At 46.5% G+C, this 15568-nt stretch overlaps 1 protein-coding gene across 4 annotated transcripts in view; it reads left to right on the forward strand.

Annotated features, from left to right (window-relative positions):
- Window positions 1–15568, forward strand: part of FGD3 (FYVE, RhoGEF and PH domain containing 3) — a 94936-nt gene that overhangs the window by 69478 nt on the left and 9890 nt on the right. For 3 of the 4 annotated variants that reach the window (XR_010305165.1, XM_064156270.1, XM_064156271.1), the window contains exons 10-17: window positions 1395–1541; window positions 2111–2203; window positions 3285–3364; window positions 3806–3836; window positions 4382–4483; window positions 8276–8338; window positions 11536–11658; window positions 13938–14090. Coding sequence is in view for 3 of the 4 variants with exons in the window: in XM_064156270.1 (XP_064012340.1) it covers window positions 1395–1541; window positions 2111–2203; window positions 3285–3364; window positions 3806–3836; window positions 4382–4483; window positions 8276–8338; window positions 11536–11658; window positions 13938–14090 (792 nt within the window). In the remaining variant the exon portion in view is untranslated. The remainder of the gene's footprint in view (window positions 1–1394; window positions 1542–2110; window positions 2204–3284; window positions 3365–3805; window positions 3837–4381; window positions 4484–8275; window positions 8339–11535; window positions 11659–13937; window positions 14091–15568) is intronic. The other variant, XM_064156272.1, reaches the window with a different exon arrangement.

A 15568-nucleotide genomic window follows, 5' to 3' on the forward strand; every position in this document is an offset into this window, starting at 1 on the left:
CAAGCTTTAAACATCAGTTGGGTGTTGGAGTTCTCTCTTACCATAAATGATCTTCTTGTGTGGCATTATCATGGGGTGTTGGGTCTAAATGTCACTTTCCTTGCTCTGAAGGACCCAGTGGTTTGACAAGGAGGCCTTCATAGAACTCAGTATTTGCTCTCTATTGAAAGTGTCCCAGTTAGGTCTCATAAGGCCTCCTTGAAGATTCACAGCCTATTTTTTGAGTCCTGCAGGCTTTCACCAGGCTGGAGGTTAGTTTGGGAGGATTTTGGCCCTTTGCCTAGTGTGCATTGAGTATGTGTCAGTAGCTTGGCTAAGTGTGATGGTTTGGGTGTTCCCTGCCCCCCCACACTTTAGAAATCACCCAGACTAGCCTCAGCCAGCTCTGGAAATGTGAATGAAGCTTATATTTACATCTAGCACAATATACAAGCAGATATTTACAGTATATACAGTTATATACAGAAATATACAAGGTAAAAGTAATACAGAAACACAGCAGCCCTCCCAGAAACCTGAGTCCCCAGGAGGGGCTCTCAACCGCCCCTTCACCTTCCCCCTACCCCTCTCAACCTTACCCCAGTCCCAAGGAAGAATGGAGGTTCGGGCAGGGGGGTTAGGAAGCAAAGTGGATTAGTCCAAAGTAGAGGGTGAGGTTAGAGAGTAAGATGCAGCTCAGTCAGTTCCCCAGCAGAAGTGAGAACTACTTTATCTGTGTTTTGATTCTTGTTCTTATACATCTCAGCAAACCTATGAGCGAAGTAGACATCGCCCTTGTTTTCTTTCCACAGCCTGTAATCTAGTTCTTCTCACCAAAACATTCCAGCTAGCTTCCAACTAGCACAGTAAGGCACACTTGTGAAGGCTGGCAGTGTGAGACCGCTGAGGCTTTGAATGTTCACAGGTATTTGCTGTGGAGCAGCCAGTGCGTTGCCACTGAAAGACTTCAGAGTTAGAGCTGTTAGCTCCTTCGTGCACCCAAGTGCCTTGGCAGCAGCTTTTGTATCCAACAGATCTGCAACGCTGTAGGGTCAGGTCTGGGCTCAAGGGTTGCCATCCCCTTCCACATCAGACCCTGGCTTCCTTCCCCTGTCTGACAGGGACACTGAGGCCACACTTCCTGTGGCTGCTGCAGGGAAGCAGCCAGCTGGTGTCTGTGTTTTCAGTGTGGCTCAGTGAAAGCCAGTTTTGAAGCCATCTGCTTTAATTTGAGTCCAGCATCTTCTCTTGACCGGGGTGTGTGTCAGTGGAAATTGTTCTGATCTGAGCCTTCAGCAGCTGTTCTACACAGCATCTCCACAGCAGGAGCGTGCAGTTGCTTTCTGTGTTGGTGCTTTTTCTGTCAGTTCACAGAAACCTGTAAGAAAAGGCTGCTGGGGGGTTTGTGCTTGCAGGAGAAGATGCACAAGCTGTTGGAAGTCTACGAGCGGCTGGGCGGTGAGGAGGATATTGTAAACCCGGCCAATGAGCTCATCAAAGAAGGACACATTCAGAAGCTCTCAGCCAAGAACGGCACAGCACAGGATAGGTATTTGTTCCTGGTGAGTGCTCTTGTCACTCCCTTATTTGCAGAGATTTGCTGGGAGGTGGTACCTTTCCATCTTTCTTTTCTGTCTGCCTAATCTCAGACACAAAACCCATTCACCAACTGAGCCCAGCTACCCCTTTGAGCAGCACTTTTCTCTTTATGCTTTTCCCTTGAGGATTTTCTTCCTTCTTCCACACTTGTGCCTTTGCTGATGGCTTGTCAGGCCCAAAGGAGCCTTTCTCACCTTCCTACTCAGAGTCTGTGCCTTTCCAAAGTGCCCAAGAAGGTGTGTTTCTGGCTGTGCTTTGCTGCATACGGTGGCCAGCTCTCACTGATATGGAGTGAGTGACTCCCATTAGCTTTCAAGGTGCTTGAACTGGTACCAGAGAGAAGGGAAGAAAAAGGAAGTGATGCCCAACATGGTTCACTTCTGTTCGTTCCTTTCAAGTAACAACATATGAGCCTGGCTTGCTCCTTAAATTCCTCTTAGGAGGGCATTTTAGAGTGAAACACATGGGTCCTGGCAGGCTGCAGACTTGGCCAGCATGTAATGCCTCTGCTCACAGCCTTCCCTTGTTGCAGTTTAACAGCATGGTGCTCTACTGTGTGCCAAAGCTGAGGCTGATCGGCCAGAAGTTCAGCGTTCGAGAGAAGATGGACATTGCAGGACTGCAGGTTTGCATCTCTGCTTTCTCTGCCCAATAGCAGCAGATCCCCTCTGAATCTAAAAACAGAACAACACTGGGATGTAGAGATGGGACTGAGTCGAAACCCTGGCCTTCAAGTTTGGTTGTTTTGGGTTTTTTATTGTTTCTGTAGTTAATGTGCAATAGTCATCCAAAGGGTGACTCTGGACATGCTTTGACTGAAAGCTTTCCTTTGTCACCTGGCTGTAGAAGTCACCTTTTCAGTCCACTGCTGTATGGGACTGGCTGGTGATGCAGATTCACAAGCTGAGTGATGATGAATTTGTTTTGTCTCCCCCTGTCTGTACTGTGAGTGACCCTTATAGCTCAGTATTTCACAGGATCGCAGGATGTTAGGGGTTGGAAGGGACCCAAAGAGATCATCGAGTCCAAACCCCCTGCCAGAGCAGGACCATACAATCTAGCTCAGGTCACACATCCAGACAGGCCTTGAAAGTCTCCCAGAGAAGGAGACTCCACAACCTCTCTGGGCAGCCTGTTCCAGTGCTCTGGGACCCTTACAAGAAAGAAGCTCTGCCTTGTGTTGAGGTGGAACCTCCTGTGTTGCAGCTTATATCCATTGCTCCTTGTCCTATCACAGGAAACAAGTGAGCAGAGCCTGTCCCTCCCCTCCAACACCCAGCCATCAGATACTTATAAACATTTATTAAACCCTCTCTCAGTCTTCTCTTCTCCAGACTAAAAAGCCCTATGTCCCTCAGCCTCTCCTCATAAAGCAGTGCTCCAGTACTCTAATCATCCTTGTAGCCCTTTGTTGGACTCTTTCTGGCAGATCTCTCTCCCTTTTAAACTGGGGAGCCCAAAACTGGAAGCAGCACTCAAAATGTGGTCTCACCAGGGCAGAGTAGAGGGGAAGGAGAACCTCCCTCGATCTGCTGGACACACTCTTCTTAATGCACCCCAGGATCCATTTGCCCTCTTGGCCACAAGGGCACATTGCTGTCCCATGGGCAACTTGTTATCAATTCAAAGAACTGTTTTTTTTTTAAGTCATTACCAATGGTTGGAAGAGTGGAGACCAGTAAGAAGCTGACCTGTTCTTTTCACAGGTCCAAGAAATTGCCAAGCAAAACGTGACTCACACATTCTCCATAACAGGGAAAAAGAGATCACTGGAGCTACAAGCCAGGTATGGTGCTTGGTCCATCTTTGGAGCTCTGTGAATATTTACATAGAGATCTATGATCTAGAGGCTATGGCTGTGCTAGTGTGAGCCAGCTTTAAATCAGGGGATGGGCATCAGAGATGTGTAACTTACCTATATACAATAGAGGATGTTAAAGACCCAAGGGTGACCAAAGTTGGTGGTCAAGTGCCAGTTAGGTTTGCTTTTCTGAATGCCTGTGGTGTTTATAGTAGTGCCTGTGGGTTCCACCTACAATTGCTAACTGTTTGGATTAATAATTCAGACACTTTCAACATTTGTTTGTTAGTAAGTGAGGACAGTAATGATTAGTGACATTTATAATACAGTGGATAGCAAAGCTACAATCTCGATGGCTCTAAAGATGTGAAGTGAGCTTAGTGAAAATATTGGAGGCAAAATGATGTTTTTGTTTTGTGTTAACAGGACAGAAGAGGAGAAGAGGGAGTGGATTCAGGTAAACACAAAGCAATTCTGATGTGGGTGGAAATTTCTGTGCAGTCAGCACCTTCTGGTTTCGAAATGACCTTTTGGGGGTTGGGAAGGATTGTAGCTGTGTGAGGAAGCAGTGGACTCCAATCTGAGAAGGCTGGTGGTGGAGAAATGTGGATCCACAGTTAGGGTCCCACTGCTGACCCAGTGCCTCTAGGCAGTGTACAGAGATTTTGAATAGGTTCCCATTTCCTGCAGTCATCAAGCTGCTGAGAGAAGAGCCTGAGCCTTGTGTATTCGAGTCAGTCTGACTTGAGGCTGATTTTCAATAGGTTCCCATTTCCTACAGTCCTCAAGCTACCCAGAGAAGAGCCTGAGCCTTGTGTATTCTGTTAGTCTGACTTGACTCTGATAGCAGACTTCAGTTTTAGTTAGTAAGTTGACACCACTGCTCCCAGTCAGGTTTTTAAGTTCTCATTTTTATTTCATCCTTTCCATCTTCCTATGAGATGATTTTTTCCAAGGCTTCTTTTGTGACTCTTCTCATCTTTGCTGGAATTTGCATCTCAGGTCATTCAAGCAACAATTGAGAAGCACAAACAGAACAGTGAGACGTTTAGAGCTTTCAACAGCTCTTTTTCTCAAGAGGAGGAGCATCTTCCTGATTCCTCAGTAAGTATCAGTGTTTCATTCTCCCTCTCCCTAATTCAGCAGTGGTTAAACTATTCTGATACAACTCATTTTAAAACACAGTGCTCTTGTTTTTGATTCTTCCTGTTACATTATACTACAGTCAACTCCATTTCTCTGGCTCTCAAAAGCATACCAGTCACAGTTACTCAAGCATGCAGGTATGGAATAAATCACTCAGGGTAATTCAGTCCTGTTTTCCAGGCTGGTGCCTCATTTGCCACAGGTGGCAGGAGGTGTGATTGCTCAGTGCTGGAGTGCGTGGCTGTTTGGGATGACATTTGTGTGCCTGGAAGATTTTGTTTGTTACTTTTCCCCATCTCTGCATTCTGAGATTATTTCTTTTTTTCTTACAATTTTGAAGAGTTGAAAGGTGAGGGATGCATTTTAAAAGGATCTGAAACATCACAGAGTCACAGAATTCCAGCATGGCAGGGGCATATTAACCACCTCTCTTGGACCTCCTTCCCTGCTGGAGTTGTAACCCATGGCTTCTTCCAAAGAGGTCTCTGAAGAGGCCAACGTTGGCTCTCCTGAAGCCTAGGGCTGCAATCTTACTGACTGCCCTGCTGCTTCCTGAACTCCACCATCTCATGGGCACTGCAGAAGGGCTGCCTTAGCCTTCACATCCCCAGCCAGACCTTCTTTGGTCCTTAGCACTATTTCCAGCAGTGCACCTCTCCTTGTTGGCTCCCCTGCCCGTTATGTCACAAAGTTCTCATCAGTGAGCATGGTAGGTGTTGGAGCACAAGGAGAGAAGAAATCTGCAGAAACTGAACTTGACAAGCTTTTTATCTTCTCTCTGCTTTCCCCCCTTCTAAATATTTTACTTTCTTTTTTGTACCTAACCACTTTTGAAACCTCTGCATTCCCAGGTCTGGTTCTGTGACTCAGCAGTGCTGGATTTTTATCTGACTGATTTCCCAAGGGGCTCAGGACAGAGATTAGATATTCCTTCCATCCCAGGATTAATTAAACTGATAGCAGAGATCTTCAGAAACCTCTGCAGAGCCTAGGATCCTGTTGCTGATAGCAGCCAGGAAGGAGCCACTGTGAGGTGATGTCATAGCTTACTGCTCATGATCAGCTCAAAATGCTGTGGAGAAGTTAAACTTGTGTCTGCCTTCAGAACCAGCATGGTTCTGATGGAGAAAAATCTTTTGCTAATAGGCAAACCAATAAGCAGAGTTTTTTCTGTCCAATTAAGTCACAGTGTCTGCTCATCATTACTGATACCTTGCTTTGTACATGCCACTAGAGATTGCTTCTGCATTGCTTTATGGCCATGTGTTCATGCTCTACTGGTGCATAGAAGACAGGCAGAGCAGAAGTCTGGGTAGCTCCTGGCTGAGGTATTAATGCAACATGCTTCTTGATTATTTCTTTGATGCTAGAAGGTAACCTGCATTTTTAGCAGCTTAGTTTCTCTAGACAGTCACCTTTGAGAAGTAATGTTATGCCTGAAGATGGCAGACGCTGCTGTCAGTTACAGAGGGCTGATGGTAGTTGTGTAAGGGAGACTGGGCAGGTGCTGAGAGCATTCCTAGCAGCAATATGCTGCTGTAGGCAGCATCCTGTACACTTACCATTGTCTGGAACAGTAGGCAGTGTGCTTTAGAGGAAAAAATTACAATAATTAGGGCTGTGCAGTAACCTACAGCAATTAATAAACTCTCACATGTCAGGAAGTGAATGTTCAGAGTCATTGCTTGTCTGTCCTCTGTAGGAGGACTGTAGCAGTGGTCTTTTAAAGAAGCCTTTTCAGAAGCTGCAAGGTCTCTTTGTGGCTTAGTTCCTTCAGGCAAAGGACACTCATTTCCCTGTTTTCTATTTTCATCTGCAGCATTTCAAGGCTATGTGAAAGGGTTTTTTTTCAAAGCCATCTAAAAATAGTCCCAAAGAAAAGGATCTATTTTACCACTGCCTGGTCTCAGAAGAGTTGGAGGCTTATGGTATAGGGGAAAGACCCAGTTTGTGCATAATTACAAAGCTGGCAGTAGAAAGTGCTGCAAAGACCTGAGCTGTGTGGAAGTGGCATCCCTTAGATCTGAGACTTTGGTTAAATCATGCCTTTCAGACCCTGTTTTGTCGTCATTATTTCCTACCCCATTTCTGTTCCACTCCCCTAGCTCTGGGGTGGTTCTGACAAGCATGTTGAATGTCCATTCCCCTCCATAGCAGATCTCACAAGCTTTGACTGGTGATGGTGACATCAAGGGGAGAATCCCTTTTGGAAGTCTTTTTCAGATTAGAGTGGAGAGGATTTGAGTTGTGGCACATTATTGCAAATAAGAATCAAAGTGGCACAGGACTGTAACAGGCAACTAGAGAAATTTGGTCCCTAAATTTGCTGGGGGTCTTCTGAGTATCTCCTTCAGACTCCTTTTCCTCTGTCATTTCCTTTTCCAAGTGCTGTGTCACAGCACACAGATGTCTTTTTACTAGGCAGAGGGATCTGAGTAGCTGGATTGGTTAGGATTTGCAGTGCAAGAAACTCCTTTCCACAGGACTGGGGAAGAGGTCTTGTGAAGACCTCAAGGTTGCTGGGTTCTTGCAGAGGGAGAAGCAGTTGGCTGGAGTCAAATACACAGTGTTGCCCTTTGATGAAGGTGTATCCCTTGAGGAACTGCAGTGGGGGTGGCACAGTCCTAGGTCCCAGGGTTCTCCTCAGTCCATTGATTTCATGACTATATAAAGAGATACAACCTCTCTTCAATTTGGCTGCTTACTCAGAGCTGCAGTGGAGACTTTTTGACAACAGAGGTTAAACCTTTTTGCTCTCAAGTGGAATGAAGCTAGAGTGCCAAAATGCACTGGAGATATGGATGACCTTGAAATAGGAGATGGTGTCTACTCGAAAGAGAATCCTGAGTAGCAGGAGAATTTAGCACAAAATCTAATACTCGGAGAGCCTGCTGTAAGCTACCAAGCTCCCTGTGGGCTGATGATGGCTGAGATGGTCTTCTTTTTAGGACACAGCCTGGGATTTTGGTGGACATAAGCTTGTTATTTACTCTGTGTGTGTGCTGAATACATATAGATGTGTTGAACATGTTGAATCATAGAATCATACAATCAGCCAGGTTGGAAGAGACCTCCAAGATCAACCAATCCAACCTAGCACCCAGCCCTATCCAATCAGCTAGACCATGGCACTAAGTGCCTCACCCAGTCTTGAGCACCTCTAAGGACAGTGACTCCACCACGTCCCTGGGCAGCCCATTCCAATGCCAATCACTCTCTCTGGCAAGAACTTCCTCCTAACATCCAGCCTAGACCTCCCCTGGCACAACTTGAGACTGTGTCCCCTTGTTCTGTTGCTGGTTGCCTGGGAGAAGAGACCAACCCCCACCTGGCTACAACCTCCCTTCAGGTAGTTGTAGATAGCAAAGAGGTCTACAGAAGCCAGTTTGCAGTGACTGAGTGATGTATTGCAATTCAGAGGGGCTGAGCTGAGTACTGTTTGAATGGAGTAAATACACTTTGCTCCTCAGAAGCCACTGGCTGTACAAAGCCCCAGCAGAGCGTTGTCATTTGCTTCCTGCCGTGCTGCTGGGGATCAGGCACCCTGCAGCAAAATGCAGGCTCATCTCTAAAGTCACCCACTTCAGACCCCAGCCAGCATTTGAGGCTGTCTGGTACATGTGCACTTAAAGTGCATTCACCAGCAGATAGTTGAGGGGCTAAAAGCAAACTTTTCCTTCCTCAGTGTTTGATTTGTTGTAGGAAGAATGTCCATGTTCACGTGGCTCTGTGTCGTTCTCTTTCCCTCAGATAGCGAGCACCAGCTCAGTGGAATCAATGCCAGGAGCAGATGGTGCTGGTGCATTTGGAGGGGTAAGTAGTTTGAAGCTAATACTTTTGGTAGAGAAGGCAGGAGGGAAGAGGGGGAGGGCACAGGTTTTGTCTGGTTTGTATCAGGAGAAGGAAAAATCAGTGAGCATTCAGTTCATGGCTTTCTCTTCTGCTGGCTGCTGCTGCAGCTGTGCTGTTGCTGGCTAAGTTACACCCCCAGCTGTTTGCAGAGTTTGCACCATCAGTGAACTTGAATCATCTTGTTCCAGATACATGCTGAAGGTGTGGGTGAGGCTATTCAGGAGGCCTGTAGCTGAGCAAGAGCTGGTTGGCACATTTCTAGCATCAGAGTGGTGTTTTGTTTGTTTGAATTCTGGTAGGAAGCTACACTGTGAATACCTGGGGGAAGAGGGGAAAAAGAGAGACAAGGAGACCTAGCTGATTGATACTCATACTCAGGGTTTCATCTCCAGACCTTAGTGTAGGTGAATGTTTATTTCAGAATGCTTTTCATGTTTCTGTCAATACCAAGGAGGAGATGGTAGCACTTCAGTGCATCTCTGGCTGCTGCAAAAGCAGAATGTATTTGTAAAGGTATTTTTTGTTTTGCCCTATACAATATCTATGACTGCTGCTGAGTCAAACCAGAGCTTCTCTACAGCTCCCTGAAAGAAGGTTGTGGAGAGGTTAGTGCTGGTCTCTTCTCACGGGTCACTAGCAACAGAATGGGGGAATGGCCTCAAGCTGCAGCAGGGCAAATTTAGACTGGATATTAGGGAGAATTTTTTTCTCAGCAAGAGTGGTCAGGTACTGGAACAGGCTGCCCAGGGAGGGGGTTGAGTCACCACTCCTGGAGGTGTTTAAAGATTGTTTGGATGTGGTGCTTGGAGATATGGTTTAGGGGTAAGCTTTGTAGAGTAGGGTTAATGGTTGGACTTGATGATCTCGAGGGTCTTTTCCAACCTGAATGTTTCTGTGATTCTCTGATGCCTAATTCTTAATGAGGTCTACTTTTTAGCAATCTTATCTCTTCCTTCTAAAATGTCTTCTGAAAAGAACAGATTTTCAGGAAATGCCTTCAGATCAGCTGAGTGTAGTTAAAAAAAAAGACCCAACAAGAAGAAACAGCCACCAGAAAACCCCTTCTCTGCTGAGACATGCTATGGGATATGATGTATTAGCATGACCCTTCTAATAGCAGAGGGGTGCCCTAGCAGGCTTGTAACTTACTGCTACACCTTTCAGAGCAGTGGCTGAACAGCCCAGCAACCTGCCCTGTGCAAGCAAGAGCTTATTAAAACCACCTGCTTGCAATGAGTCTGCCTCTTGCTGTTTATTGTTTGCTCACAGTTCAGGTTTCTCTCCAGCAGTCTTTTATGGATTTGCAGTCAGTTTTGCAGTCGGTGTCCCTGTCCCTTTAGTTCCAGTTGCTTGAGTGAGCTTGCAGGTGTTTGATACTGGATGGAAACTTCTGCTAGCCTTGTTTCTTGGGGAAATGTACATTAAGAAAAATACAGATTCACCTTGTTAGCTGATTGTAAGTAGCTGCCAGTGATTTGCATGGCACACAAATCCTGAACACATTTCCTGAAGTTATTTGTTTGAAGAAAAAATTAATCTCTGAAATAAAAATGGAGTTGGTCAAAAACACAAAGCTCCAAATGCCCAGAATTGTGCCACTGATTCTAGGATCTTCTGCTGCTGCAAAGGGGTGACAGCAGTGTGGGCAGGGAGTCCAGATGTTACCTTTAGCAAATGTTGATTTTGTGTGATGAGATTCCTTTAGAAACAGCTCAGTGAGTGCACCAGCAAGTAGATTCGTGCTTAAGAGCTTCCACATGCAAACCACTTGGTGGTAGTGGTGGTCAGAAAACCAGCATCTTCCTGTGGTACTTCTGAGTCTCCTGAAGAGTCTGCTGGGCATTCTTCAGTGTTACTTGTTAGGAAGAGCGAAAAGCAGTGAAGCTCTCTTGTAGGAAGGCGATCTGCTGGCTGTACAGCACTCTGTGGCTGCTGCACTGCCAGCACAGTTTATGCTCAACCTGCTGAATGCACAAGGAAAGTACAAACCAGTGGAAGATTGTCTTGTGTGTGACTTTGCATGTGTGGCATTGGCTTATAGAGAGCTAACCTAAACAGCTTTGCTGCATTGTTAAGTATAAAATACACTCTGATGGAAATTGATTTTTCACACATCTTCAGTGTCCCCAGAAGTGTTAGCTGATGTCTGCCTTATGATGGGTGTCTCCTGATGTACAGCTTGTAAGTGGAAAAGAAGCAGCTGTATAAGCATTATGAGAAGAAAAATATTTGAAACCCCTTTGTTGCTCATGCCTCTGCCCATCTAAGAGTCTCATCAGGCTGTGCATCTGCACACAGGCTTAGCTTCTATCTGCTGGCCCAGACAGAGCAAAATACCCAGCAAGCTGTAAGAGGAGAAGAGGCTTCTGAGCACAGTGCTTTTCTGGCTGCTCCTCTCAGTCCTTGGGCATTTCTGGCATCCTGGCCTGTATCAGGAACAGTGTGGCCAGTAAGACAAGGGAAGTTATTCAACACTGGTCAGGCCACACCTTGAGTACTGGGTCCAGTTCTGGGCTCCTCAATTCAGGAGAGATGTTGAGGTGCTGGAACGTGTCCAGAGAAGGGCAATGAAGCTGGTGAGGGGCCTGGAGCACAGCCCTGTGAGGAAAGGCTGAGAGAGCTGGGGGTGTGCAGCCTGGAGAAGAGGAGGCTCAGGGGTGACCTCATTGCTGCCTACAACTACCTGAAGGTAGGCTGCAGCCAGGTGGGGTTGGTCTCTTCTGCCAGGCAACCAGTAACAGAACAAGGGGACAGAGCCTCAAATTGTGCCAGGGGAGGTCTAGGTTGGATGAGCCACTTGTTGATTAGAACCCTCAAGTCCCTTTCTGCTAGGCAGCTTCCCAGCCACGCTACCCCAAGCCAAGCTCTCTTCCTCCTTACCAACAGGGAGTGAGATGAGGTTACTCAGTGGCAGTAAGGGCAGAAGTAGGCAGGGAGGGACTTGAGTAATTTGCTTTAGCAGTCCCAAACCACAGAATGCCACCTCAGAAACACCTCATGCCTGCCTCACCATCCAGCTGCTGCCTGTCAGCAGAGCAGTTGTGATTTCTTTCCTGCAGTGGTGTGAAGCCCAGGAAGGATCTTTGTCAGCAGGAGAACTCTGTGAATTGTTTGAATTGGGGGGAAAAAAAATCACACAACTGTACTTTTCTTTTCAGAGTGATTCCTGTAGGAAGTCTTCCAAGTCCAAGAGAGAGAAGGAGAAGCAGGCCTGCAAGAGCTGCAGTGAGAGCTTCAACTCCATCACCAAGAGGCGGCACCACTGTAAGCAGTGCGGGGCAGTAAGTATCGCAGTGCACCCAGCTCTTTAGGTCACTCTCTGGAGGATGTTGAGGAGAAGTCTTTAATTTTTCAGTTCAGAAATGGAGAGATTTGTGGCAGGTCCTCCCACTTGCTCTGCTCCCTGCAAACTGGGGAACAAGAGCAAAACTGGTGGAAGCAGCCTCATCTGGACTTTGTTAGAGGGGAACACAGGGCTGCAGTGGGTGAAAGGAAAGGTGATGCTTTCCCTAGGGATGTGTGTGTAGCTGGGGAGGGAGTTTTCCCCTCTGTTTTGTTTGCAGGAACAAGATGACTTTCTGACAGCCTTCTTCACACAGCATCTTTCTAGTATGAATAGCTGAACATGCAATATAAGGGACAGGTGGGTTCTTCTTTCCCTAAAGCAGAGTTGTTAAGAATTCACTGCACCAAAGCAGTTTCTTCCTGCTGGAGAAGTAACAAAGTAAATTGAGTCCTGGAGATTCCAGACTAGATCACTGAAGGCATTTATCCACTCCTTCCCCAGTGCCATTCCATGACAGCTTAATCCTCAGCTTTGTTAAAAAAAGATCACAACCACAGCCAAGATGAGATTTCTATAACAGGACTTGAAACCTGCCTCCTGTGACTTCAGTTACACCAGTCAGTGTTCAGCCAGTACAGAACAATGGTATTAAATTCATTTAAAGTGGAGATCAATTTTCAGCTGAAGAGAGAACCAAGATGTTTGAAGAAACCTCAGTCTCGACAATTGAAGTGATACTGCTGCAAAGGAGATGCTTTGGCACTGGAGTTGGGGTTTTCTGCCTTCTGGCTTTGCTTTTATTAGTAATTTGTAAAATCATTAAATGCATTTCTGGAACTTTACCACGTTCCATTGCAAAGCTCAGGATCATTAAAGCAATTAAATGATAGCTTTTCCCCATGGACAGAGAGATAACAAGAATTGCATTATTAATAGTCAGTTGTTAAAGGGCTGTTGGCTTTGCCATGCTTTGTGATGGGCAGTGGCATTCCAATTTAACAGGGCAATGGCATTCACATTTCAGGAGCTGATTTGTCTCTAGGACACACTGTTGTGGTTCTAAAATGCCAGCTTTCTTCTGTTTCCAGGCCCGGGCAATGCTTGCTGAATTAAGGCAGTTACCTTCACCTAGGAATTACAGCCTTGCAGTGCAGCAAACCATAGCACATGATCATACATGAGAGCTGCTCCTGCTGTGTGACTGGGCAGTAAATCTGTGATGGGTGTGAGACTGGGCTGGCTGCCCTGCCTTGCACCCACAGGACAGTTGTTCTCCCTGAAGCAGCTGTGCAGCAGCAAGTAGGAGAGTCACATTTTAAGCATGAAGACAGGTTCCAGAGCTGCAGATCCATCACTCTTCACATGTGACTGGTGTGTCACTGTGTGCTCTTGGCAGCTGGGGAAAGGAGTCCAAAGTTGTTTGTTTGGCTTCAGACAGAGTTGTTAATGAGTAATGCATTAGACAGTCTTCTTAAAAGGGGTTCCTCTGTTCTACCAACTGCTGAGGAAACATCAGCCCCCTTTACTCTGCAAATCACTTCCTCCTAGACCGTTTTAAGGCTGTCAATTAAAAAGCACTGATGGCTTTGTCACATTCAGCCCTTTTTGGCTCATAAAGACTTGCAAGAAAAGCAAAGCAAAGCAACTTGCCTGCTGTTGCTGTGTTTCCCAAAAGGCAGCTATTGGCTTTAGTTAGGTGTGTGGCATTGCAAGGCTGGTGAGGAGGTTGGAGCACAGCTCTATGAGGAGAGGCTGAGGGAACTGGAGAAGAGGAGGTTCAGTGGAGACCTTATTGCTCTCTACAACTACCTGAAAGGAGGTTGTAGCCAGGCAGGGGTTGGTCTCTTCTCCTAGGCACCCAGTGACAGAACAAGAGGACACAGCCTCAAGCTGTGCCAGGGCAGGTTTAAGCTGGGTGTTAGGAAGAAGTTCTTCACAGCAAGAGTGATTTGCCTTGGAATGGGCTGCCCTGGCAGGTGGTGGAGTGCCCATCCCTGGAGGTGTTTAAAAGGAGGCTGGATGAGGCACTTAGTGCCATGGTTTAGTTAATTAGAAGGTGTTAGGTGATAGGTTGGACTCAGTGATCACAAAGGTCTTTTCCAGCCTGATTAATTCTGTGATTCTGTCAGTTATTCATGACGGTAAGTGTGGGAAGCATTCCACTGACCACTCTCTTCTCTGGGTTTTACTTCAGTAACCACGGTTCTCTAAGTCCCTTTCTTTGGAGAAGGGTTAAGTTGGGGTAATGGCTAATAAAGCATCTTCCTAATACAGGTGATCTGTGCAAAATGCTCCGAGTTCAAGGCACTGGCAGACAACAGCCGCCACAACCGGGTGTGTAAGGAGTGCTTTGGGCAGCTAGCAGTAAGCCCCTGCAGCCCTGGAGTGGAAGCAGTTGGAGAACAGAAGAAAAGACTGGCTGCAGAGGTACAACGTTTGGCTAGGGAATTTTTCATCTGTTAGCTGCCCTTGGGAGTCTCTCTATTTTCTCATGTGTTTATTTAATACAAATGGTTTGGCTATTTTTTACCCCCACCATAACATTTGACCCTCTGGCTTGTAGCTTGCAGCCCTGAGTGCTGTTTGTAAATGACAAAACATTTATCATCTGATCATGCAGGGATGCACAAAAGGTTTTGAAGCTTCAGCTTTCAAAGTAACAAAAAAAAAGAAAGAGGAAAAGCTTCTGGGTGCTTTATGTGGTGGTGCTTTTCCAGTCCCAGGTTGTGCACAATAGCTGTTGGCAAAGCTTAGTAAATAAGGTGGGGTTGTGCCATTTGTCACTCTGTACAGAAAATAGTTTTGCACCCCTCCTTGTCCTGTCAAAATGTGCTTGAAACCAATGTTTGCTGCAAAAGCCTGGCACCCTTCTGAAAAACTCCCTCAAGATTGACTGAAACTTGCTCAAAGCTGCTGTAACTCAGACTCTTTACTCCAGGATGAATTATAACGTGTGAGCTGTGGCTCCACAATTGCCACAGATGTCATCAAGCATTGTGCCATGATAGTGGTCACATCCCACCCTTATTTTTCACAAGAACGAGACTCCTGATGGCAAACTGCTCTGTTCATCCCCACCCACAACTGAAGCTTCCCTCGCTGATGCTTTTCCTAGCCTCTGGGCAGGGCTGGGAGTGCCGCTGCTTGCCACATACTTCCTGAGGCACCTCAAAGAAAAGGAGGTTATTTATTTCACCTGTGAAGTGCAGCCAGAAGTCACTGCACATGTTAAAGGACATTCATCTCAGTGGGAAGTGACCTAGAGGGAGATCTTGAAAGAGCTACTGACACATTGAAAATTTAACTTCAGTGCAAGCTCTTTTTCCCCCTAATAAGCGAGGAAAATGCACTGCGAGAAAAATGCACTGCAAGAAAAATTGGGGAACAGTTGCAGCCTATACTGGAAAAGATCCTACCTTGAAAAACATCTCTCTGGAAGCCATCTGTGGGAGCCCCATCAGTCTGCCTCCCAGCTAATGGAGACTCTAGGCAGCCTGCTCCAGGGCAACCAGCACCCTCGCACCAGTGAAGTGTCTCCTTGTATTGAGGTAGAACCTCCCATGTGCTAGTTTCTACTCGTTATTTATAGACAGGTCCCCTCTCAGCCTTCTCCTCTCCAGATTAAATAGACCCAGGGCTCTCAGTCTCTCTTCACAGGGGAAATGTTCAAGTCTCCCAGTCATCCTTGTAGCCTTCAGTGGACTCTCTCTGGCAGATGCAAGTTGCACTTGAACTGGAGAGCCCCACACTGGACACAGTATTCCAGATGTGGTCTCAGAGGGCAGAGCAGAGGATCAGGAGAACCTCCCTAGACCTGCTGGCCACACTTCTTGATGCACCCCAGGATAATTGCCCTGTTGGCCACAGGGGCCCATTGCTGTCCCATGCAGAACTTGCTGTCTACC

Source organism: Pogoniulus pusillus, chromosome 16 (assembly GCF_015220805.1).
Source record: "Pogoniulus pusillus isolate bPogPus1 chromosome 16, bPogPus1.pri, whole genome shotgun sequence".
In the NCBI taxonomy this organism is placed as follows: domain Eukaryota; kingdom Metazoa; phylum Chordata; class Aves; order Piciformes; family Lybiidae; genus Pogoniulus; species Pogoniulus pusillus.